Below are 25,306 nucleotides of genomic sequence, written 5' to 3'. Positions count from 1 at the left end.
TAGAGCAGGTCTAGACCGAACAGAAGTGGCCATGTGATTGAAAGCTGGTGATGTGTGTCAGAGATTCACTACCATTTGGTTTAAGGGTTGTGGTAATTTTTTCACCTGTGCAGTCAAATAAGGACTTCATATTAAATGATAAACTGGAGTCTCCTTATTTTCTGTCTGCCTGCCATTTTACCTGTCTCATGTTTACCTCTAGAGAAGTGCCAAAATGCAGAAGAAGACTAGTGAGCATGAAAAGGTGACCAAGCTGGAGCTCACTGTCAGCAGTCTGGAGCTGGATGGACCCACCCAGGAGTTCAGTCTGGGGACACCTCGCATCAGGACGGACTTCCAAGAGTTCAACACCCCAGAGATGCCAGATCTCAGCTCTGTGACACAGGACATCTGTAAAGTGCGTACCTTTTCACATTGATTTGATTGACGCATTATCCGGAACATCAAAACCAACTTTATAATATGTTAATATGTGCCATACTCTTCTTGTGTGCTTTGTTGCTTATGATTTCTCCCTCCTTTTTTGTAGCTTGTGTCCCAGGCTCAGTTAAAGAAGACTGCCATGGCTGTTGTGCACCCACACGTCAGGCCAGAAAAAGATAAAAACAGGTAAAGTTACTCAGGGATTTATCCAACTGTCAATACCTTCACTAAGATTAGACTGCTGCTGAGTAGCATACATTAATATTAATTAATTAAGATACTCAGGCATGTGGTGTCATTTGCATATATATTTTCACTAGATTTGGGAATTTTCAGGTGGTTAGTTTTGTCAGTGTTGTCTCTTTCTAATTATGATTGTGTATTTCCTTCCATCTCATTGCTTTATTTATGCTGCTCTGATGTCATTCGTGCATGTAGCCTTTTTCGTTTCTAAATGTGTCCTAAACTTGTGCTTTTCCATCCAGTTCTCGTCCCAGCGCTGAGAGTCTGTCTGTGGTGTCTGAGAGCGAGTTCCAGAGTTTACCCAGCTACCTGAAGCAGATGGCTCTGCACAACCTCAACCAGGCAATCCACAACATCAACAAGTTCACGGCAGAGTTTCCAGGTCAGTGCCACAGTACACTTCAGAGACAATATTCAGATATTGGTATATTGATTTTTGTCTGTAACCACTTCCAGACTAATCATACATGAATGTGCTATTGGATCATCAGAAGTACTAACGGGACATTAGAGTGAGATCTCGATGTTGGAATTAGAAATGCAACCAGACCAATCTTCTTACCAACAAATAAATAAGAGATTTGTTTGTCAACAAAGTCATTATAGGTTGGTAATTATGCAAGCAAACAATTATAACTGAGTTGTTGTTTTGCTTTTGAACGTTGGGCTTTCAATAGAGGTCCCTTTTTAAAAAAGCAGTCAGTCACAGTTTTCCACTAATCCATCTATACCTTTTTTTTCTACATCTGCATTCAGCACAAAGAAGCTGACAACGTAATAAGCTTACTGTGATATTGATTTTGGTCACATTGCCCGGCTTTGTAAGGCTGCAAAACATTCATGTTAAAATAGTTAGATGTTTTGACAATTTGCATATGAATTTAGAGTTCAGTAGCAAAGCCACTAAGGCCTGGCGCGTTCATAGACCAGGCAAATATGCCAGTTGAATTGGAAATGATCCACTCAACGTTTTCTTCAGTGAATTTGAGATGCTCTTGGAGTCTGCAAAATAGTATCCAGCATTCTGTTGGCTTTTCACATTCAAAAGAAAAGCTGATATGTTATGACTAATGCTTATAGAGATTTTTATTAGTTTGGACTGTTTGACTGTTGAATAACTAACAGCTATGGTTGCTACTTGCATAAGCTCTAAATGAATGGAACCAATGAGGTGTCAATGTTAGTGATGTTTTCCTGTTGAGCTATAGAAGATCATGTGGTAGAGTTGTACTTACTGCCTATGTATAGTATTCAGTGCAAAGAGCTGCCCAAGCCCCTCAGCGATCATTATTCCTCCACAGACTGAGACGAGCCAACAAATAACCATGAAGTAATGTTGTGTGTTAACTCAGTGACAATGAGTGGTCTAAACTGTGACAACAATATAAAATAAAACTGAACAGATTTAACAAATCAAAGAAGATGAAACACTGTAAATAGCAGTAAGACCAAATGTTGTTACTGTGAATTAGTACAGGAAGAAGAAAACTGGATTCACAAACATCATAATGTATCTCCAATAAAAGAACTTTAGAAGTACAACAGCATATTTAATCTAATAGCACATACACATACATTGAGTCCACAAAAGCAAAAAAAGGATTTTATTTAAGTTACCTAGCTCAGGTTATTTGCAATGTTGTTTTAGCAAAGCACTGGCCTTAGACAGCTTGTGTAATAGCTAGCTTTGTCCACACTAAACTGATTGCAGATAGAACAAATGTATTATCTCAAATTACAGACTGCCATAAAATTGCTATAATCAATGCAGATAATGCTTCACCTGGGACATTTGGAGAGTAGACAAACGATGCCTGCCAGTATATCTGTGTTCACAGATCTGTCAGTTAAACTGCTATGGGACTGTGCCAGCCTCACTGTGGCCAATATGAGTGGTTTCCCATGTGTATCAGTTCAACATTTATTTGGCTTAATATATTTGCACTAACAAAATGACCTTGCATTACTCAAAACCCAGTGGAGACAATAGTTACTAAAACAAGGTGATGCATCATACATAAATAAGACTCAAAAGTACATAGTCAAGTACATAAATACTCAAAACACCAAGTTTTGCAGATATAGTGGAAATTTGTTGTATACTAGCGAGCAATCATATGAACAAGAAGCACTAAAACAGGACTTTGCAGCTGTCTGATGCATCTAACCAGTCATTGTTCTGTGGTGCCCTCTGCAGGAGAGAAGACAGAGTTTCAGATGGAGGAGCTGAGGCGGATTACCAATGTCGGAACCAAAACCCCTGTATACATCCTCTGTCTAATGGAGCTCAAGAGGCTGAAGCATGTGGGAGGAGCCAGGAACACCTCTGTGTACAAACTGAACACGCACAACTAAAGGTTGCTCGGATACATTACTCTTCTGTCTGAATGGAGCCCAAATGTAGTCTCCTCTACAGTGGACTCACAAACACCTGCTTGTACGTCCATCTTTAAGTTACAGAGATGCTGCTCTATGGCTGTCTCTTATGCTTCTATCAATATACACTGTAAAAAAAGAGAACACTATACAAATGAACTTCACCAGAGCAGAGAAAGGAGGCTTGGTAACCTTTGTTTCTAGATTGTAAATAGTTCTGATGCATGGCTAGTCAATAATCTGCATTTATGTAGATTTATTCTGGTTTTAAACCGACCTGTATATAATAAAATCATAACACATTACTGCACATAATATGGAAATGAGCTGTCTAAAGATGATTATTAGTGCAGCATATGAAAAACTTACAAAATGACAAAAGTATGAACTCTGTATAAGCGCATGATCTGAACTCCAGTCTACAGCATTAATAATTAAGGCTAAAAAAGAGAAGCCCTCTATGGTCCCAGTCAACAGCTACCTTCCTACAGACCAGTGGGGACCCTGGCATTAAAAATATTGCACCATACCGTGAATGCACACAAGACTTCGAAGTAGCAGATATTTGATATTTGGACATTTTAACATGTACAATTCCATGACAACTGGGCAAATTGCATTTGCTAAGGAAGATGCAGAACAGCTACTAATCTGATCTTGTGGTGAGAGTGTTTAATCAACTTCTGTCTACAAGGTCAACTACTTTCAGTCTCAATTACTGTATAGTGTAGCAGCGTATAATGTCCACTTCATTGGCCCACCAAGGAGCCTAGTTCAGAATGAAAGTACACAAGACTTACACCAATACTTCTGGCCATATAGTGTATGTAAAGTCTGCTCTTTATCAGTGTTGGCTGCAGAAAGGGGAAAACCCAGAGACAATCCTCCTTGCACAGCACTCTAAGCCCGCTTGGTGTTCACTCCTGATCCAGGATCAGCAGCACACACTCAATGATCAGCAGAATCGTGGCTGTCGGCTGAGAATGAAAAACCGAGGATGTAACGTTATACCCGTGTTGTCTCCTAGCTCTACTAACTGCAGTCCTGCACGGTGACATTTCCGAGAACCATGGCAGCACTGACTGTGTTCAAAGTCGGGTACATGTCGAGGTAACCAGGGTAACGCCACAGAGTAGTAGCATGTAGCTAAACGTCAGCACTAAGCTAGCCAGATAACCGTTCCGCCAGTGTTTCCTCCGGCTGCGACTTTGTGTCGTTTGTTCTTTAGTTCCTCTCTTTCGACTCCTGAAACCAACATTAATTAACATTTTGGTCATTTCCACGACATCTGCATCATTAACCGTCACTTCAGGCCGTTAGTGTTGATGCAGCACCGCGTGAGTTAGGATCGCATTTCAGTGACGTCGCCCTGGGATTATCCAATTAGATCGCTGAACGCAAAGGACCGTTGATGACGGTATTACAGTTTTTCTCCCCCCCTCTGGTGGTCCACCATTTTGGGAGTCAAAACACAAATAGCAGCGCACACCTCCACGCTTCTCCGTGGCCTTACTATGGTTCACACATGTGTGGTGGCAGGCTGTAGGAACAGAAGGACACCCGGCACCACCCTATCTTTCTACCGTTTCCCCCGGGACCCCGAGAGGAAGCAGCGCTGGATAGCTGCTGTGAACCGAGAGGGCTGGGTGCCCAACGACGGCAGTCGGCTGTGTAGTACTCACTTCATCTCAGGTATGAATGCAGTCAACGTTACAGCGCTGAGACTGAAAGTACCCACCGTTTGTGTTGATCCGGGAAGATTAATGCTGCTGCAATCCCACATGTGGATAGATTTCCTGACTGACTGACAATTCATTTAGTTTTGATGTTGGTGGATTATTATTGGCAAACATTTATGGTTTGGTTGAATTTAGTATATCACATAATGGCATAATTAAAACGGGTAAATGCGCTTTATTATGTAATTAATAATGTAAATATTTTCTAAACCAAAAGTTATTTTTATTATCAATTAATTTCTTAATTATTTTTGATCAATAGTTAAATCAATAGTTATCTGAACCAAATTGAAGTCTTAAAGTTACTTACATTGACTATCAGCTAAAAACCTCAAATAAAGCTGTTTTAGTGATATTAATATAAAACCAAAACTATTTGCAGTTGTGGGGCTTTAAATATAAAATGATTTGAGAAACTTCTTATTGTAAAATTTCATTAGCTCACAGCTCAGTGCCAGGTATTTTAGTTTAGTTTCCCAAGAGACTGTAATGTCTGTTTAGTTAATGGTTATAAATAAGTGGGGAAACTGTGCATGTGATTTTTTTCACACCTTTTGTGTAATTTAAGTAGTCTTGTGTCTGCAAGTTTTGAGTCTTGTTGTTTTCCATGCTGTTGTTGATGTAACCTTGTTAAAAGACAACGTTTTTAGGAATGCATTAGCTGAACAGTCAGTATAGAATTATTTTCTTCAAGTTGCGCTCTAATTCGTAGCATAAAGATTTTCTCCATCTTTTAATGTGCACAGTGGAACAAATTAATTAAGAATAAGTTAGGTTAGATAAAGTTATTGTAACATTTTCATCTTGTTATTATTAGCTCAGTGTCAGGTATGTTTAACATTTTGCTGGTGCAAAATCCTACGTAAAACTGTTTATAACTGCAGCTATAATTTTCCATCAGAACAGGACCTAAAGTGTCACACCCAGAAGAAACCTCATTAAACACATCCGAATCCAAACCTGACCCCCAAAAATGTTGTTAACAAACTGCTCACTTTGCTCTTTTTTTGGGTGGGACAATGTACCAGCTCAGGCGGGTGGAAAAAGCATGGCTGCTTGCCCACTACAGTTTGTCCTCAAACCCTACTGACCAAAGGATACTGTTATTGGGGGAAGTGCTATAAACAGGCAAATCTATTTTTTTCTGTATTTTTCCCCATGTACTACATCATCTTTTTCTGCATGCAGGTAAACAGGTGAAGAATCCGCGTTCGCCGGATTATGTTCCTTCTGTGTTCACGACAGCTCCCTTATCCCCGGAGATGAAAGAGACAGGTGCCTTGGAGATCCTGGACAAGCAGGAAGCACGCGTGGAGGCGGCCAACGCCTTGTTGTTCCTGCAGGGCCAGGGCAGGTCTGTAGTGGGGGAGCGGGGCCAGGTTGAGCATACTGAGGAGAGGGAGCAGGAGGCCGTTGTGGAGGAAAGTGCGTCCTCTTCCCTCAGCACTGATGAAGACGATGGCGAGGATGATGAGTCTATGAGTGACAGCAAGAAAGGAAGGTTCGCTCAGACTTCTGATGCACAGGTGAACTTTGACGACATCCTGAAGGCCCTGAAGAAGGAGAACCAGACCCTCAGGGAGTCTGTGGAGAAAATGTCCCTCTCTGAGAGCTCTTTGAGGAACGATGCAGAGAAAGTCAAGTTTTACACAGGTTTACCCAACTACTTTGTCCTAGAGACGGTCATGTGGCTGCTGGCACCTCACATGGACGGGATGAAAAACATGAAGCTCTCAAAGTTCCAGCAATTGCTGCTGACACTGATGCGACTCCGCCTGGACCTCCGCAACCAAGACCTAGCCTACCGCTTTGGTGTGAAAGTCGGCACGGTGACCAGGACCGTGCACCAGATGGTCAGCATCATGTCCTCCACTCTGGTGCCGACGGCCGTCTTCTGGCCTTCTAGAGCCGAGCTCCGGAAAAACCTGCCGGCCGCTCTGCGCACCTCCCACCCTGACTGCGCTGTCATTATAGACTGCTTCACGGTGCCTTTTGAGGAGCCGGTTTCCCGGGGCAACCAGCAGCAACAGCAGAGGGTGGTGCAAAGCTCTCACGGGCTGGGGACAAGTTACAATGTGTTAAAGTATCTGATTGGTGTTGCTCCTCAAGGCGTTGTCACCTTCGTCTCCAGGGGCGTGCTGGGAAACGTCAGTGACAAAAGCCTGGCTGAGGGCTGCGGCCTTCTGTGCAAGCTTCTCCCAGGTGATGTCGTACTGGCGAGTCGCGACCTCGACATTGCCGATTCTGTGGCTGCTCGCGGAGCCCTGTTTAAGATTGCTGGCAGCTACCAGGGAGAGGCATACGGGAGCTCAGAAGGCTCGCTACAGGCTGATGCTTCCTCCGAGACAGTGAGTGTGCAGAGGCATGTGGACAGGGTGATCTCCATGGTGAAGCAAAGGTACGCCATGCTCACAGGCCCTGTCGAGAGCCCCTTCACCACAGCCTCTGAGCGCACGTCGAACCTCTCAACCTTTGATAAGATTGTGCAAGTTGCCTGTGCCTTAAACAACCTGTGCATCTCTGCTGCTCCACTAGAGTGATTCGTACAGAAATGCCTAGTGCTCCTCAATGCTGGTCAGGCACTTAAGTTCCCTTTACTGCTTTGGACCTTATTCCATGTTCTCCCACCACATCCCTGCGTCAACACTACACCGTGACTACCGAACTTATACTTTATACTCACCCACTTTAATTTACACCTCCAGTGTATGTGTTTCCCTGTTATCTAGGTCGGTCTGTACTTGGAGATGAGAGCACGTCTCCCAAATCCAGAAGCCACATTGCTAAGATGTGATGTCATTAAGTTATGCAACTGACAAAGAATGGCAGGCTTGCAAAGGATGTTATTTTTTTTGTATTTAGGCTTTGAATGACAACCATGCGAGTAAAATGTACCTTCGTTAGCCTTTTGTAAATACTGAGGTATATAAACTGTAGTTTGGGTGGTGCAGGCAATGTTCCCACTAATCCTGTGCCATGCTAGAGTCTGCAAGTTTTTTTTTTCATCCCCAACAATTACTACAGCAGCTGACTTCACTGATTACTCCCTCTCTCTGCTGCAGAAGGGGGTTTGTTGGTTAAACCAGCTGTTTTGTTGCCTTTCCCTGCTTATAAATCAAGAACAGTACACACAATTCAAAGATATATAAAACCGGTTAAAGAACAGCATGAACAGTACAGCAGCTCATAGAGAAGAGTCTCTCCTACTTGATCCACCATGCAGGGACTGACACATGTCATGGTTAACGAGGGTTTTGAGGGATTACTGGGTGTACACAAACTTTCTTTTTTTTGGGGGGGGGGGGGTTACATGTTTTAGCCTGCCAGCTAGGTTTTATAACAACAGAATACAATCATTATGGGACGATTAGCTACCTGTTAGCACAGACAAACATACCACCCACAGACCAATTCACTAGCATATGGCCAGAGTCTGGTGTTAATTTATCTGCTGCGCTCTCTGGCTGTACAGAGACAGCTCATTTCTGGGAGGTCTTGACTTTTCCTGGTTTACCGCATTTTTTTCAACAGGGCTTTACCGATACTGATGATTTTTACGCAAAATAAACAGCCCTGCCTGCCGGAACTTAAACTGCTGGGTGGCAAAATAACTGAAATGGACCAAAAAGAAAACTAGTTTTCACCACAGGTCAGGATTAACTACAATACAGCCCTCATGGAGTGTTAGGCCAGGTGGATGCTCGTCCACTCAGTGGGTCCAACCTGGGCTGTACAATGAACAATGATGTCAATATCTACCACGCCACAGTAGTGTTTAAAGATGTTTGTGCAGGGTTACATTTTTATTTCTTTTTAAGTATTCCAGTGCAGTGTTTTGCCAAAATGCCTTCTTATTTAATATAATGCTCGAGATTTCTAAAAGATGTGCTGGTCAGGAAGGAAAGATTACTGTTGTTTCCCATGTTTCCATGTTCATTTTCCATAAGTATATGTTCGTCTAACATCACATAACAGGGAGCAGGACAAACTGATTATATAGTGTGTAGCCACTGACAGTTCTCAAAGAAAAACGTCACAAGCAGGCGTTTCTGTGCTGAAATTATGCTCCATTCTCTGTAACATGCCTCTGCGATTCTCTGCAGTCACACTGAGTCAAAGTATCATTACACGAGATACGTTATAAAAGGAATGATTTCCCAAAGGCAACCAGAGTGGGTTTTTTCTCCCTCAGACACTGAAGTGTTGTTGACAAGGTTTAATTAACACTTTGTTCAGTTGAGCATGTCCGCTTCAGCACTTGGAGAATGTACATTTAATTTGTGACTGTGTAATTCTCATCGGCTTTCTTCAGTGTGTTCTGTTCTAATTGACTGTAACCGTTTCTGACCATGAGAGGATACCACAGAGACGTTTCTGTTAGTTACAGTACAAGCTTGGAGGCTGTTTTCAAGAAAGGTTACCCAGCCGTTAAAATGCCCTTTTGGTGTTTTTAAAAGTCAAATTAAGCTTAAGGATATGGGCTTGCACACAGTCGCATTAACTGTGTTTGATACACAGTTTGTTTTGAGAAAACATGTCATTATGATTTTCCTGCATGAAAAAAGACCCTGCTTATTTCTTGTCCTCCGTTGCTGGTGCCTTAGTTTATAAATCTGGTAGAACTCGGCCTGTGTTTTCTATAAATAATATTTATTTTTACATCATACAGCTTCAGAGCCTTTTCTGGTTTGGTTAGTGTGCTGAACGTGCAAAAACAGTCAGCACTCAAATGTTAACAAAGCATCCCTCATCATTATTTTAAGTTGTGTGTGTGTACAGTAAGAAATGTTCCCATTCATTTTGACATTTTATATTAATCACATTTCTATCATTTAATGTGTACACAGGGCCTACAATTAATTGGAAACATTGTTTGAACACAACAGAGACTAACCTGGATCAGTTCTATTGCCGGGCTTTAAAAGGTGTTGCTTCACAGACGGTGTTAGGTTCAGGTAGGCATGCTGTGGAAGCCCAAAGTGGAATGTGCCTTCTGTTCTCAGGCTGCTGGATGTTCCCTCCCATGTGTCCTTCCATGTGCTCGCTATGTATGCTCTTGTTCCTTAGGTACATCAGTCGGATATTCTTTCCACTTGCGTCTTTTATTTGTATTTATTTGTATTGTTTTTTTTGGTAGCACTTTCTTTTTTCGGTAGCCATGGTGGTTATCACTGCTAATGTCAGCTACCCAGTCGGTCTTCTGTTCACTCCAAACGAACCAAAAACAGCACAGTTGATGGGAAAATATATGAGACATTCTGTTTTTAACTTCACTGGTGCATGTGTTTTGTGGATGATCAGACATGCTTCCTTTTCTGAAGTCTTGCTTGTTGCTTAAAGGGTGAAGAAGAACGCTGTTAGACAGGAGAGTTGCTGCTAGACTGAGAGTAATAACTCGAAAGTGGAAGCAAGACTGTGATGGGTACTTTGACATATTTTTCCTTGGATTTTTCTTACAGCCAAGTTATGTTTTTATTTTTTATTTGTTGCTTCTGAACGCATAAAATGCATCACTTCCTGTATACTAGAGAAGATTGTTAGCAGGTGAGACCTGGTTGATGGTTCACATGAACTCCTACTCTAAAACAAACAAAGTGCTTATAGGTTGAGATAAATGAAACATGTTCACAGACAAACTGGATCTTTTTTTTTTGTTGTTGTTGTAATCGCATTATATAGTTATCTCTGTTTATCTGATACTACACTTCTATTACCATGCTATTTGCCTATTGTTATGGATGCACGTGCTTCCATGATGTGTAAACCTCTGAAGGTTTCATTTCTTGTCAGTTTTTCCTCATTATTGCCTCTGTGACTGAAAAATTAAAGTTTGGGAAATGGAAAAGCCTTTTGATTCTTCCTTAACACTGAGAGAGAGTGTGTGTGTGTGTGTGTCTTTTTTATCTGTGTGTTTGTCATTGTGATAATTGATAATAGACAAAGGCCTTTATTTGCATTCCCGCTGCTTCGTGGCCTTTGGCTCATTGGTAAAGATTCCTTCCAAGGCCAGAGAGGAGGAGTGACTGAGTAATGTACTGATATTTTTTGATATATGAAGGAGAGAAATACTTTGGAGGAAGCCCCGCCTAGAATATGTGCGGTCAGAGGAGGAAGAATCAAGATCTCTCACTCTGTTGCTTTTTTTTTAAAGCCACTATGAAGAATATTTTGAACATTTCTGCCTTTGGTGTCCCCGGTGGTAGTAGACTGTAATGCTAGCTGCTAGCATGTAGTTCCCCTACAAGCAAAAAATGCCATTAGAATAAATTCTGAGATGCTGTTTTAACATCTGTGCAATGCTGCATTTTTCTTGCAGTCTTTCTAGATAACACCTTGTCATTCTGACGTTTTCTCATTTTTTCAACACTTTTCATTCCTGGAAATAAAAAAACATTTTACTATTTACATTGCCAATCATTCAGTTCTCATAATTTTAGTAGTAATCCCACATTTGAAGTCTAAATGGTAACATGCTGCAAAGAATTCAAGCTTTGACATTAAAGCTTGGCATTTTCCTCCTAGGAAAAAAAAAATGAAGTAACTGACTTTTTACTGATCACATTCAACGAAACAGGACTGTTCAGGCGGACAAGATAGTACAAACGTATAGTCGCTGGCAGCTGAACCAGCCACTGAGTGAGCGCTGTGTCCAATAGGCGATCTTTGGCTCCCTGCTGACGTGCGTCGGTCCCTCACGTGACCTGTGGAATGTTAACAATGCAGCGAGTGTCCAACTTTGTGCTGCATTTCTGATCCTGCCTGGAGTCTGGGGAGAAAATGGAGGCTCGTTTCATCACATTTACCCAGTTCGTCCGTCTTCACTGAGCCCCTCCGCTCTCTGTACGCGCTCCTCAACCGAGAAATGGACTTTTAGAGTTGGCGTTTGACGGGATTTACCCTCCAATCTGAGTTATTCTCGCTACTTCTATCACATGGTAAGTTGAGACTTACTTTTCTGGGGAGGGGAGTGGTGGTGTAAAGTATTTCCACGACTTGTTGCTGAGGAAAAGTTCCGTCACGGGTGTGTTAAAGCGAGGGGTATAGAAAAGGGAATGTTTTTTTCCTCTCGCTTTGAGCCTCTTTGGGGATAACAGGACTACCTCAGTTGTTTCTGCACAGGAATGTTCCGGTGCTGCCCCCCTCAGCCCCCAGCCCCAGCCCGGGATACAGTTGGGAAGGCCACGGGACGGTAAAACAGGGGTTTCCGAAAGTGTTCATGTCCAGGGGCCCCAGGCAAAGACTGTAAACTACACAGACACCATTTTGTAACTGTATTAAAGCTGTGGCACAAATGTGGAGAGTACACTTCCAAACAGTATAGTCTGGTTTTATACACCATACCATGTTGCTAAGTAATTGTACTTATGCTGAAATGTCCATGTTTTGCAGCAGACCTCAACTTGGGGACCTCTAAAGGGGCCCAAACTCCATGTTGGGGGCCACTGAGTTATGTTACAGGAGGTGAAGCAGCTCTAAAGCTTTAGATTTGCTGCTAAGATGCGTGTGTATCACAAGAACTTGCACTTATGTTTTAGTGAAGTTTCTAGCACAACACTGCATGCACAACTCTATAATAATAATAATAATAATAATAATGCAGTGGTAACATTTGGGTTAACAGGCTGTAAATGTCTCCAAATGAACCCTGGAATTATTAGATATGTTTTAACATTTCACAAATCAGACAAATAGTCTGCTTGGGTAAAAGGGGGGAAAGTGGAAAAAAAAAAAAGAAATGTTGCTATTTTCACTGTAGTCCAAGCCTAAAGGCCTGCATAGTTTGGCTCTGATGCAACCATGTGTTTCATTCAGGTGTGCTACTACTACGCTCAAGCACACACACACACACACACACACTCTGTCTCTCATTCAGTTTGACACACTTTCACTACATTTAATTGCCCTGGCCTTATCAGTGCAGCTGTTTGACTTGTTAAGAGCTCACCTGGCAGTAGGGGCATGGTGCCTTCAGTGCCAGCCGACTCCTCAGCGCTGAGCAGCAGGCCTAAGTTACGCAAACCGTAACACCAAAGTTTTATTTAGAACCGTTATGTTCCTGCCAGTGTGTTTCCTAAGGCGCGAGGTCACATTTGTGAAACAATTGGGCCTATTATGCTCGGGTTATAGTGGTGCGACTGTGTTGTCAGGTATCGGGGCCACAGCTGGATGTAATTCTGTCAGGCTGCGCTGAGGCGTCCGTCAGGGGAGAACCACAGGGATGACTGCAGTGGGAAATCACTGCCGGACTACAGACAGATGTTGGCAGATGTTGGCTGTGTTGTGTGTTTTACTGTAGCTCAGAGGGGAACCAGAGAAATAAACAAACAAACAAACAAACTGGGTGGCAAAATAGCAAAGAAACCTGGTGAAATGTGCGATGAGACAGCCACTGTGTCCACTACAAGTTAACTCTGGCTCTGATGCCTGTGCTGTCTGTGCCGTGGTCTGTGTAGGATCTGATGTGTGTCTGTTTCTGGAAGGAAGGAATATAGTGTCGGTAGATTTCATGGGATGTTTTGAATGCTGAAGTTGGATTTGCCTTCTTTTCTGGGCTCAGCATACTCTTGATTTAAGTCTATGCACTTACAAACATACTCACACTGTAAAATAAAGGAAAAACAGTGCGTCACACACACAAATATATTTAAAAATATCTTTAGTTACACTCTTTAGCTTTCTGTTTTTCACTGACAGGCTTCTCTCTCTCTCTCTCTCCTATCCCTCTCTCTCTCTCTCTCATACAGACACATACACTCTCTCTCTCGAATGTTCTCTTTGTCTTCCCTCACCTCAGCTGTCCATCAAACCTGTAGGATAGTAGGCTACACCAGTTACCATTTATGTAGTTATGTTCCAGATTCTCTCAAAACTATCTAACAGTGTCGATTTTATCTGGGCAGCACTGTTAAAGTCTGGCAGCAGCCAGGAAGTGTCAGATTTGATCTGAGATTTGTGAATATTGGAGCTGTCCAAGATCTTAAAAGTCTTCTTGGACAAATATAAACAAACATGACTACAGTACATTTTGGCAAAGGGGTAGGAAGTCTGATTCACAACCAGCACAGCACAGTCTGATAGGCTCAGAGACCTTTCCATCAAGACACAATTCAAAACATGCATCTATTCTAAGCTTTGAAATTCTCTAAATAAGAAATCCACCAACAGTGTACACACTAGGAGAAATGTCGCTTCTTTCAGCTATTTATAAAAGGGAAGTGTCTTTAGTGTATTTCCAAAGATATTTTTCCTTTCGCTTTATGCCGTTGGAGTTTTCTTGGAGTCAGTATCCAGTGGTCGTTAGAGGAACTGCAGGTCAAAGGGATTCACATTGGCTTTGACATTCAGTTGAATTGTTGTTTTCCCAAAAATGTCTGAAAAATCTGCTGAAGCCGATATTATTATTCCTCTTGTTTTCTGTGCAAGTCAACTTATTTTTTGTAATGTGTTCTATTTAAAAAGTGTAACTGTTTCAGGAAAATGATCAAAACAGGTGGATTATCTTATCCGCTTGGAGATGTTTTAAAACTTATTTTACAAAATTTTGAAAAGATTTGAAGACTCAGACTAAATGACACATTGAGAAGGATTGGATTTTTGTAGCGTGTGAACATTTCAGGTTGAATGTGGTCCTATTCAGAGTCGGAGGTTAGGCTTAGAGCTGAGGCTTTGGTATGTATTGTTGAAGGTTAGGGTTAAGTATGCAACTATGCTGCGTATTTGTAGCTGTGTGTATGAATTGTGGTCTTTGCACATTTAATTTCTGGTCATTTCTTACCATAGGACCTACCCCAACACCCTCCTAGAGCTTATTTCCATACAGAGATCATTCATAATTCTTGTTTTTTTGGTTTATTTTGGTCACCATAGACTGTCCCATGATTCAACGGTGGTATGAGTTTACTTGTAGCTACTTGTGGAATGGAATGCTCATTGGTCGGACATGGCGCCTAAAGCATCACAGGAATGGAGGCAAGAGATCCCAGAGATGGGGCAACATTTATGCAGCTTGGCACACTTGGCCCCGCCCTACCACACCACCCACCAATATAAAAAAAAAACATGTTTTTGTCCATACAAAGTTTTATCTGTCCAAACAGTGAAGGCTGTGTCTTTCTTAGAATATGAAATGGCCCAAAGGGATGGAGGCTGCCAGGGAGGAGGTGGATGGGGGTGTAGTTCAACAGCGTCTTATGTTTGGCCACTTTGGTGTGAATGCCATGATCCCAGTACTGCTCGGCAATATGATTGGGATCGTTATCACAATATTGATAACATATTTGAAATCTATATACAGAGCATAATAATTTGGTAAATCTATGCAGAATCATCTAAAATTCATCAAATTAATATTACCCACTGTGAATTACCATTTAAAAGTATTTTAATGGTATCCTCATTCTTCTTCGATACAGACACATATCAGTCTCCTGGAAAATGCAACAATGCCATAGGTCTAACCCTATGACCCATTTCTGTTGGCATGGTGAATAGCTCCATGAATAATACAATATACATGAGCCAGTCAGAGCTGCAAATGTAAAACTCTGCAGAATTAATCCAAGAATGACCCAAAAACCAAAAGTGAACTGACGTATGTTCCATTTGGTTGGCTCCGAAGATTCGCAACCAGACGAAGCAGTTTCAGAACGCTGCAGGGAAAAGTAGCAGCGCTGTAGAGTGGCCTGTCTCAGCTCGACTCAAGCTGGCTGACGGCATCGCCTGTGACTCAGCTTGTGTAGTCGCCACTCGCCAGTGGCTGGTTTTAGAATCAGCTCGTAGCAGCAGGTAATGTCAGTTACAAACTATCAGCTGGTCGAAATGGTAAAGCTGTATCTTAAAATTGACTCCAATAAACCACCCCAGGTATTCCGTTGAAGCACACATTGACAGCTCTAAATCCTTTACCCTCTCATGTTTTTGCGTTTTAGCCGTTTCATCGGTACTGGAAATACAACTGTAGCAAGTAAATCACTATCACTATCCTTATTCCTGTTTCACTTCAATGTGTGGAGAAAGTTGAATTCAAATCACTGGACTAGAGTTTTGACTGACCCAGAGATTGTGTCAACATGACAGTACTTCCAACAGTTACTATTTGCTAACAGTTAAGCTGACTCTCACACAGCCATGGGTTAAACTGACTATAAATACATAAAAAAAAATATTGCAAACAGCTCGTCTTTGTGCCTGTGGTATATATTTGGGAGGGCCCGACAGGTGTCCAGACATATACAGTAGATTTATTGGAGGAAACGCCGTCAGCTAATCAATTATTTTCATGTGTCAGAATAATTATGGCTCAGATATTGTGGTGAATTTCTTTTACTAATCTACCTGTCAATCAGACTCTTTGAAATACAACTAGATCAATTAAAAGTTGATTGCTTGACAAAATGGTTGGAATAGCAGACATGGTTTCCAAACCACAGCCATGCTGAAACCTGCCAGAAAGTGATTGTGTGTGGCAGTTTTTCCTTGCCGGTAACAAACCAGATAGGTATCTGGAGACCAGGCGTCACCTGCCAGCCAGACGGAAATCTTCTCTGGCTCTATATGAAGCCTGTGTGCCTGTCAGTTTCAGGGTCTTCTGTTGAGAAGTATTGTTTGGCTAGTAAAGTGAAACTTTAAGTTGATCCCTAAATGTAAAGAAAGAGAGGGAAAAAGAAAAACATCTAAGTGGAACAAAAGCCAACCAAGAAAGGATAAAAAGGAGTTTGGTTGGGACTTGCATTCAATTCATTAAATTAGAAGTGTACATAATCTCTGTTTTGTTATTCTCTATAAACTGAATGAGGAGCATGTCACATATAGTGAGTATAGGTTCAGATAGATTTTATATTGCAGATTTAAATAGCTGCCATGGCATTTGAACTATGTGACCAAAATAAACAAGGAAACAAACAAACAAACAAACAAACAAAAAAAAGGCATTTAATTATCTTTATTTGCCATTTTCGCTATTTTAGCCACACTTGGGGCATATGTGGGGCAGTGTCAGTCTGTACTTCCACCTCAAATACTTCAAAAACAAATTTTGTATGTACTTTCAAGTTCTCTAGAGGAATCCTATTGACTTTGGGGACCTGACTTTTCCTCTGGCTCCACCAGCAGGGTGACATTTTTGGTATTTGGTTGAAATGTCCCAATAACTATTGGATGGACCATGGAATTGGGTTCAGACATTCGTGTCTCTCTGTTGAGTTATCCCTCGTCTTTACATCAAGTGCAAGCATCAGAAAAAAAATGACATTTGTCCAATACCTTTTATTAATGACCAGTAAAACAAATGTTTCGTTCCCATCAGCCTCAGCTGCACTTTGTGTTTAGCACTAATTAGCAAATGTTTGCATGATACCATGTGATATATTATACCTGCTTAACAACCTGCTAATCAGGTTACCTTTGTAAGCATGTTAGCATACTCTTATTAGCATTTAGCTCAAAGCACCACTGTGCAGCTAGCATGGCTGTAGATTCTTGTTTTCATCCTGCAAGTTACCCCAAAGAGAATTTTGTCGCAGGATGATTTACATATTTCCCGTGGGAAACTGAATCCCTGACATTTTAAAGTAGGTAGAGGTAGTAGAAGGTACATTTTTGAGATACCGATTATCGGCAGCCTCAGTGCGATATCACTGGTATCAGCATGAGCTTTGGTTCACAGTTACATCCAAATACAGCTTGTGCCACAGTATCTCAGGCTGATGCAAATGATGTGATTATTTTCATCGTGGCACCCAAGATGTAAGTGTTTCATGCTGGACTGCGGGCTCCTCACGTGAGGCTCCTGACAGAAACATGTGCATTTATTCTACACGTCATCCCATCTGCCCTGGAGGAGTAATGCTGTAGTGGTAGAATGCGGAGTATGCTCCTCCAGATAAGACTGTCAAATGGTGTTAAATGTCCGATCGCAGGGGAGCATCACAGGCAGAGAGGCTGACGCAGGGAGGGCCGCTGACTTGTTTTGACCCTACATTGGAGCTCTCACAAGGGTGTTTACCGATGACCACGTAGCACAAGTATGCAGTGACGGGCCGACTTTTGCAACCGCAGCTATGCATCGATGGGGTGCGGGGGGGGCAGGTGGTATTTTATGACCCCTAGCATTCCTGAATTATGCATTAGGTATGCACCAGTAGTGCTTAAGCATTACTAACACTGAATCTGACTTCCAGGTATTTGAAGTTTTTTTAAACTAAAAATGAAGGTTACGCTGATATCCAGCTGATAACAGCTGGTCATATAATGCTCTTCTATTGTGATGCCACAGAAAAACTGTATAAAACCCTATAGGCAATTATTTCCCATTTATTCTGTCAATACAGTCCCTGCTGTATCCCATTAAACTTTAATACCTGGCATGAAAGAAGGCAGTGAACACCCACTCAGAATCTACTATATCTATATGTAATGTTTACATAAAATCTAAACCATGCTGCACATCTCTATTGGTATTGTTATTCTATACACTGCTGCAGTGCACCGATAGCATCAACAGGTATGCGCTAAAAGGAGTCATTTTGGCTTCGAATTGCCAACATATTTGAAATTCCAAGACCCTTACCTTCTATGACAGCAGAATATCTAAGACCCTTTGTTTTTCCAACCTTTTGCAGCCGTTAATATCTCTGTGCCTAAGATGTAAACTGCCCAGTGCTTGCTTTTAATTTTAGAAAATAAGAAAAACATGAACACAATGCATGACCACAGTCTCCATGCTCTAACTCCATCCCTTCCTCCACAGGCGAAGATTGGCAGCATCATGGTTTGGCTCCGTGGTGCCCTCGTGACCGGCTGCATTTCCTGGAATAAGCTGGAACCTGAGCCTTGAAAGCTACACCATGGAATGCCTGTAGTACCACACTTCACCTTCACCCACCCCACCAGCATCTGCAGGAATCAGAAACACAAAGAAAGACACAAACAAATAAGGGACACAGAGGAGGACTCCGAAATCTGTGCCTCCGATCTGTGCTCCTGGACACTCTTTATCTATTTAGGTCAGCCAGCTTGAAAGGGATCTTTTGGAGGGTGTAGGGGAGTGAGTGCCAGTTTGTGTGTGCGTTTCCCTTTTAGAGTAGGTGCCTGCCCTGGGCACTGAGGCCATGAGGCCCAAGACTTTCCCAGCTGCCCCGTATGTGGGCAACACACGCCAGAGGCTTCAGGAGATCAAGGAGGGGCTGAAGCAGCCTGCCAAGCTGGTGAGCCAGGCCCTGCACGGGGGCAGCTCCCGGACAGAGGGCGGCAGAGGCGCCGATTGCAAGAGCGGGAAAGACACGGCCAGCCGACAGCAACAGCTCAGACCCCCGCAGAAGTTCAACAACTACCAGAATGCCTTGCGGGAAATCCGCAAGTCGCTCATGCCGTTTGCCAATGAGTCGGGCCCATCCTCCGGATCAGGACACCCTGCGGGGGCCGGGGAAGTCAACCGACAGATGCTACAAGACCTGGTCAACGCCGGCTGTGACCAGGTGAGCCAGAGAGAGAGAGAAAGAGAGTGTGTGGGTTTGTTGTTGTACGAGTGTATGGTCCTGTCCTGGCTCTGTTAGTGTGCTTATGATGTGCTTCATTCCCAGGTTGTCAAATGGCAATGCTTTGGCTTGGTGGCTTGAAGCTTTTGGACCCAAAGTGTTGGCATTTGACAACCTGACAGTGAGACTGATCAATCAACTGTTTTTCTCGGCTCTGAATGGTTATTTTTAATTAGACACGGTGGATTCTTGCATATTCTATTAGGAGCACTAGGATGAGCCGGAGGAACCTGCTTTTTCTTTTTCTTTTAAATATTTTTGGGGCTCTTGGCAACAGCTGTAGAGTGACAGGAAAGGGGCAAGAGAGAGAGGATGACTTGCAGCAAAGGACCACAGGTCGGACTCAAACCTATGGCCGCTGCAGCAATGCCTTTGTGCATGGGCTTCCAGCTCTACCATATGAGCTATCAGGGCGACGCAAACCCAATTTCTTTTGACAGATTATCTGTCTCATGTACTAATGTCAGGATATAGGGAAAGTTTCAGCAAATATTAACAAAATTGTGTGATGCGGAAAGAAAATTCCTGAAAGGTAAAGCTGCTTTATTTAACAACAAAAGGATTAGATTTTTTTAATTGATAGGACAGTTCAAGATAGACAGGAAGGGGGATATAGGATTGACACGCAGCAAAGGGCCACAGGTTGGACTCATGTCCTCTGCAGAACTGATTTTAGTGGCACCAGCTCTACCATTTTTCATTGCCATTGTGCTTTTGGCACATTTTTATTTTGCAGTTTATCGTGCCACGGTGTATTTTTACACCCCTACTTTGTGAATGAGTGAGACATTCACAAGAAGCAGAAACACAGAGGAAGTATTGTTGATGTACTGTTGCTCTGTTGCTGTTCACTCAGATGTTTCAAGCCTCTGTCAGTCAGGAATTTTTAATGAAAGCAGTCAAGAGTGCCATACGCTCTTAGATGCAGCACAATACAAGTCTTCCCTGCCAAGTGTACAGTGCTGCGCTTACGTAACACGGGCGAGTGTTGAAATGTCGAAATATCTGGTTTTCCTAACTAGGCTGTTTTGCGTTTACTCCCTGTGCTGCTTGAGGAATGCGAGAGTGCCATCAAACGTCTCTAGAGAAGAGCGAGGAGGGAAGTGAGGGCCTCCGGTCCGCTCCCCTTCAACCTCAGAAATCACTCAGTTGGGCGTCATGTGGATGCTGTTAATCAGGGGTCACTTCTCTTCCCTTGAGTTGATGGACAGTTGACCTCAAGAGCAAACCACGACATTATATCTCCAAACCTTTAGAAGCATTTTTAGTCGTCTCCCATATTTAGCTTACATTTTAGAGGTGAAGTCTGCAAGGAGTTAAATTGCTAAAATGGTTTTGTTGCGTGTCCCAAAAATCAGATTTTATGCTGTTATGTTTATACAGTCATTGAAACCTGTTACAAAGTTCTAAATAAAGTGAGAGAAATGCATCATGTTGCATCTTGCTGTTGTTGTGCATCTTGGGGCTGAAACTAAGGGCACTTTCAATCCAACAATAGCAATAACGACGCAAGGGTTGTGTCTGTGCGGGTTTGTAGCTACAATGTACTGTTGGAAGATGACATATGAACCAGGAAGTTTGTTTTGAAACCTTATTAAATTCAGTGACACCACATAGAGATTTAGCCCGGCACAAGATTCACTGAAAATGATTGGGAGTGTATGTATTTTTGGTGCCACTGCATGCATAATCTGACCAACAGTCAAAACAACCTCCAAAGTTTCAATTATGTTATCTGTTGTTCACTTTTTGGAAACTGTCCCTAAGTGAAATTAAATTAAACTAATCACAGCATGTCATCACAAAATGCAGCTGGTCCAGTTTCGACTTAGCACACCAGTGGTTAAATGGCTCGAGGACAGCCCTGTGATGGAGCCCGGCATGTGAAGAATGCTCAGCTCAAGCCCAAGCACAGAACTCTGAAGAAACCCCCGCTTTACAGTGGAGTTATGAGGCTGCCCCTGCAGGGGCAAAGCTGCGTGGCAGTGCCAAAAGGGATTTAAACTTATCACAGCCAAAGACCTGCTGTTTGTTGGGTGTTTGCTGATAGCAGGGCCTTTTGCTCTGCATCTTGTTTCCCCGTCTTACATGTCTGGACCATCTGCGTGTGGTGTTAGAGGGTCGGGGAACTATTCATTTCAATTAAGTTAATTCTTTTCAAAATTTCACCTGCTACGATCTGTTGCACTGGGCAAGGTTGGTTTTGTTTTTAACTGTACTGTGACAATGTTAGGCTGCATATTTCTTTGTTGGTTCCTTAACTGAATGGCAGGAATGTAGTCATGCTCTCTGACAACTTTGATTTTGTAAGTATGTTCAAGGCGGATGCTGGACACCCGAGTTTGGTGTCAAATGCTGTCAAATTGAACACATTCATTTGGATTAATTTAGAATAACTCAAAACAGAAATTTTACATTACATTTTAGAGGCAAATATTGTACGTTTACTCTACTAAATTTGCCGATAGTTGCTTGTTACTTTTCAGCTTCAAATTTTTTATAAGAAATATATAATTTGCTTATAAAATAAAAACAATGCATTGTTACAGATGAAACCAGTGGTTGGGCCCCCTCATTTCAGATGTCTGAATTGTTGTCAGTTCCCCCAAAGAGACATTTCCCTTCTAAATTTCTCAGATGGTTTCATTTAAATAACTCAGGCCAAATGAGGTCAAATTATCCAATACTTCACAACGAAGCAAGGGAAAGCTTCCTTGGCAATAAACCTGACTGATTCGTTTTCCAAAAAATGTATTTAGTTTTACATAGCAGAACTTTGTTTTTCTTTTCACTTCTTTCCTCTCCCATTAATCTCGTAACTCCTCAGATTTATAGCAACTGTGAAGGGACTTATTAAGAGTACATTTCACTGATAATACTTCTGTACATTTACTTTTTTTTTAACTTGTAATGTAATGAATTTTTGTGCTGCGGACTTGCGGACCGAATCCGACCTGGTGGCAGACATTAAGAATCACTATAGACTAACTATACTATATATAACTGTAGAAATAGCCAATCTTCTCACTGATGGTCTTTGTTTATGTAGGTTATTTAGAGGCATCAGTTCTAAATGGTTTCATAACTAGTTAAAAACTCCTGGTAGTACGTTTAAGTAAAGGATCTGAATACAATCTGAATGTGCTGTTTTTACCTCTGAAAATGCCGTCTCTGCATTTTAGAACATAAAATCATTTATATATGACGGAACAGGGAAGTTCATTTTGGATACCGACTGCATTTCAAACATCTGTCAGAGAGAATAGAAGAAACTGTGAAAAACTTGCAATTACAATGGCAGCCATTTCCTCAGCTAGTTGACCCCCATTGCTGCCACCATTGTAAATGGCCTAGAGCAGCGTGGGCTCAGTCAATACAAACAGGAAGTGAACATTCAATGGCAGCTGGGTGGAACAGTTCCTTCTGCTTCAGTCGAGTCACCACCCAACATGTCGCCTCTCCTCCCCCTCTGTCTCTGCTCTGTCAGACTCTCTACTGCAGAGTCTTTGTCCATCTGTCTCTCTGTAGACGTGTGTACGTGTTGGCTCCATTCTTACTAGGAATGCACATCATTGTTTTGATACAGTGAATGAATGATGAATCATAATAGAAGTAAATTAAGTCATGGTTTATCAATGAAAATGTGAGTATTCAAGAATCCAATACTTATTTTAGCTTTGAGAAAGGTTCTCACTCAAATAATTTCACATTCAAAGCACATTAGACCAAACTAAATGCCACAATGTGAGACCAGTTTTTTTTACAAGGATGTTCAATATCAACAAAAGTGCAACATAATCAATATGGATCAGATAACTTGTCTGTTTGGCTTACTGAATCTTTAAAGGGCCCGTGTGTAACATTTAGGAGGATCTGTTAGAAGGGAGGAATATAATATTCATTGGTTTGTTTTCATTATAAATAATCAGCTGAATATAGGATTCATTATGTTTTCTACTTTAGAATGAGCTGTTTCTATCTACAGACGCTCCTGGGTCTCCTTCCATGGAGTCCGCCATGTTGAACTGCCATCTGAAAAATATCACTGTTATAACTTCAACACTTGATGTTTACTCAGGGCACTTTTTTCTTCTAGTTGTTTTAATACATAGTTTGAATGACGAGTCTTAAATTACATTTCAGACATCTTTAAAACGGTTTTCTTTGTTTATTTCTTTCCCCCGACACTCCAAACTAACCTTAAACGTCAATCAACCAAGCAGAGAGCCCTCTCTCGATTCTAATTCAACATGATGAATACAGACTAGTGTGTCTTTCCACACCTGTTGATCTTTGACTGTACTACTGTTTGTGTGTGTCATTAGTAGTCCATTAGTACCATTGCTCTGGATGTCTTTGAGCTCCAGGTGCTTTAGTGTGATGGATGGTTTTAGTCTACCAAGTTTAGAAGTCTAGTTTTTTCTTTTTCAAGCATATTCCGGATCCAGTTTGACTGCCATAGATCAGCAACTATGTCTTTGAACACCCCTCACCTAGTTTCTCCTTAGCCTCTTTTGAAGACAACCCTATGTTGTCTTATCAGACAGCCTCGTCTTCCACCTCCTATTCGTCTCCCGTCTTCCCCAGCTGCAAATTACAGAGCAATGTGGCTCGTTACATAATCACTTTTTTTAAAGAAGGAAATGTTTTGGAGGGGGAGCGAGGGGGGTGGGGGCGTTTGGCATGCCACGCATCGAGATGACAGGGAAAGAAAGGAAATGAAGGGAAGGAGGGGTGCGTTGAGCATTTTCCTTCCCTAAACTTCTCGCCATCCTCACAGGCCTTCTACTGTACTGGACAAACTGCGGCCAGGCAGGAATCCGGTGCACGCTAAGCATATTAAAGCCTTCGACGTGTGAGCAAGCAAACACTGCGGTGTTTATGTAACGACGAGGCCAACAGGACGTGACTTTGAGGCTGTGTGTGTGTGTTTGTGTTTGTGTTAGTGTTCATGGTTTGTATGTTGGGGTAGAGGACGTGGCTTTTCTCGGCTCACACTGTAATAATTTGCGAGTAAGGCGTAACCTCGCTTAAGCATTGCCGTACACGTATTTTGTCTGCGAAGGAGTTTTTTGCTCATTACTGCAATAGATGAGGAAGGAGAAGGAAGGCAGCACAGGTTTTATGGCTCTCTGTGTGGAAATGATGCACATACGTCCCCCTCGGCATGTCCATCCATCTGCGCTTTGCTCCTGAACGTCCTCCATATGGCTTTTATTTGCAGGGTCCCATGCTGGAATGTGTTTCAGAATTGGGTCAAAGAGACAACTAATATTAAAAAAACACGTGACTGTCACCCTCGTGCAAAGAAAACGAGCCTGTGTTTGTGCTCGGTGTGTCAGTCTGTCGAAGCAGTTTGTGTGTGTGTGTGTGTGTGTGTGTGTGTGTGGTGTGTGGTGTGTGTGTGTGTGTGTGTGTGTGTGTGTGTGTGTGTGTGTGTGTAGGCTGGTGATTATGCGTTTGGGATAACTCGGCGGCTTGCGGCCCGCAACCATTATGACAAGGGTACAAATGTGGCCTGGATATTTTCGAGAAAGATGGGAGAAAGACTACCCAAAATGCAGATAGCTTGAATTCCTGCTTCCTGGGCTGAGGAATGTGAGTGAGGAACATCTGTCGCCATGACAGCCGGGGTCACCAGGCCCGCCTCCACCCAGCGCACACAGACACACAATCCAAGAGATAAAAATCAGAATATTGCTGTGTTTTGATAGTTTGATATATTTTTAACTCTGTCTCAGAACTTGCAACTTATTTGCAGTTATGTTTTAAACCAACAATTTTATACTTTTGACAAATACGGGTTTACTATTCTGTAACAAAAAGATCAAATGTATTGACTTCCAAGTGGGAAAAAGACATCAGCAGAGAAGGGAAACTCTTTCTATGCCTTCTGTTGCATATAGACTATTCCACATTGAAGAAGGCAACTGAGAGAATAGTATTTAAAAACAAAGTGAAAGGAAAAGCACATTTTCCAAATTCCAATCC

The 25,306-nt window shown here is 42.1% G+C and overlaps 3 protein-coding genes across 5 annotated transcripts in view; all 3 read left to right on the top strand.

Moving 5' to 3' along the window:
* Positions 1 to 3,357, top strand: part of ska3 (spindle and kinetochore associated complex subunit 3) — a 6,329-nt gene extending 2,972 nt beyond the window's left edge. Inside the window, exons 8-11 of the mRNA XM_035677177.1 lie at positions 203 to 397; positions 530 to 609; positions 909 to 1,048; positions 2,864 to 3,357. Coding sequence (XP_035533070.1) covers positions 203 to 397; positions 530 to 609; positions 909 to 1,048; positions 2,864 to 3,021 — 573 coding nt within the window. The 3' untranslated portion in view covers positions 3,022 to 3,357. The remainder of the gene's footprint in view (positions 1 to 202; positions 398 to 529; positions 610 to 908; positions 1,049 to 2,863) is intronic.
* Positions 3,358 to 4,044: 687 nt separating this feature from the next.
* On the top strand, positions 4,045 to 8,056 carry LOC118339497. The gene is made up of 2 exons (XM_035677178.1): positions 4,045 to 4,734; positions 5,970 to 8,056. Exons 1-2 carry the CDS (start codon positions 4,557 to 4,559, stop codon positions 7,319 to 7,321), a joined length of 1,530 nt encoding a protein of 509 aa, XP_035533071.1. The 5' UTR covers positions 4,045 to 4,556; the 3' UTR covers positions 7,322 to 8,056.
* Positions 8,057 to 11,488: 3,432 nt separating this feature from the next.
* The window catches only part of lats2 (large tumor suppressor kinase 2), a 27,628-nt gene continuing 13,810 nt past the window's right edge, over positions 11,489 to 25,306 (top strand). The window contains exons 1-3 of one of the 3 annotated variants that reach the window (XM_035676951.1): positions 11,489 to 11,716; positions 11,901 to 11,970; positions 18,529 to 19,255. In XM_035676951.1, the coding sequence (XP_035532844.1) occupies positions 18,890 to 19,255 (366 nt within the window). In that variant the 5' untranslated portion in view covers positions 11,489 to 11,716; positions 11,901 to 11,970; positions 18,529 to 18,889. Of the gene's footprint in view, positions 11,717 to 11,900; positions 11,971 to 12,007; positions 12,243 to 18,528; positions 19,256 to 25,306 lie in introns of those variants that run through there. The other 2 variants (XM_035676950.1, XM_035676952.1) reach the window with 2 other exon arrangements.

The sequence above is a fragment of the Morone saxatilis genome, unplaced genomic scaffold, assembly GCF_004916995.1.
Source record: "Morone saxatilis isolate NCDOM2014 unplaced genomic scaffold, NCSU_SB_2.0 Contig5, whole genome shotgun sequence".
Lineage (NCBI taxonomy): Eukaryota > Metazoa > Chordata > Actinopteri > Moronidae > Morone > Morone saxatilis.
The sequence above is the reverse complement of the archived record's forward strand: the minus strand, read 5'-3'. Positions and strand labels throughout refer to the sequence as shown.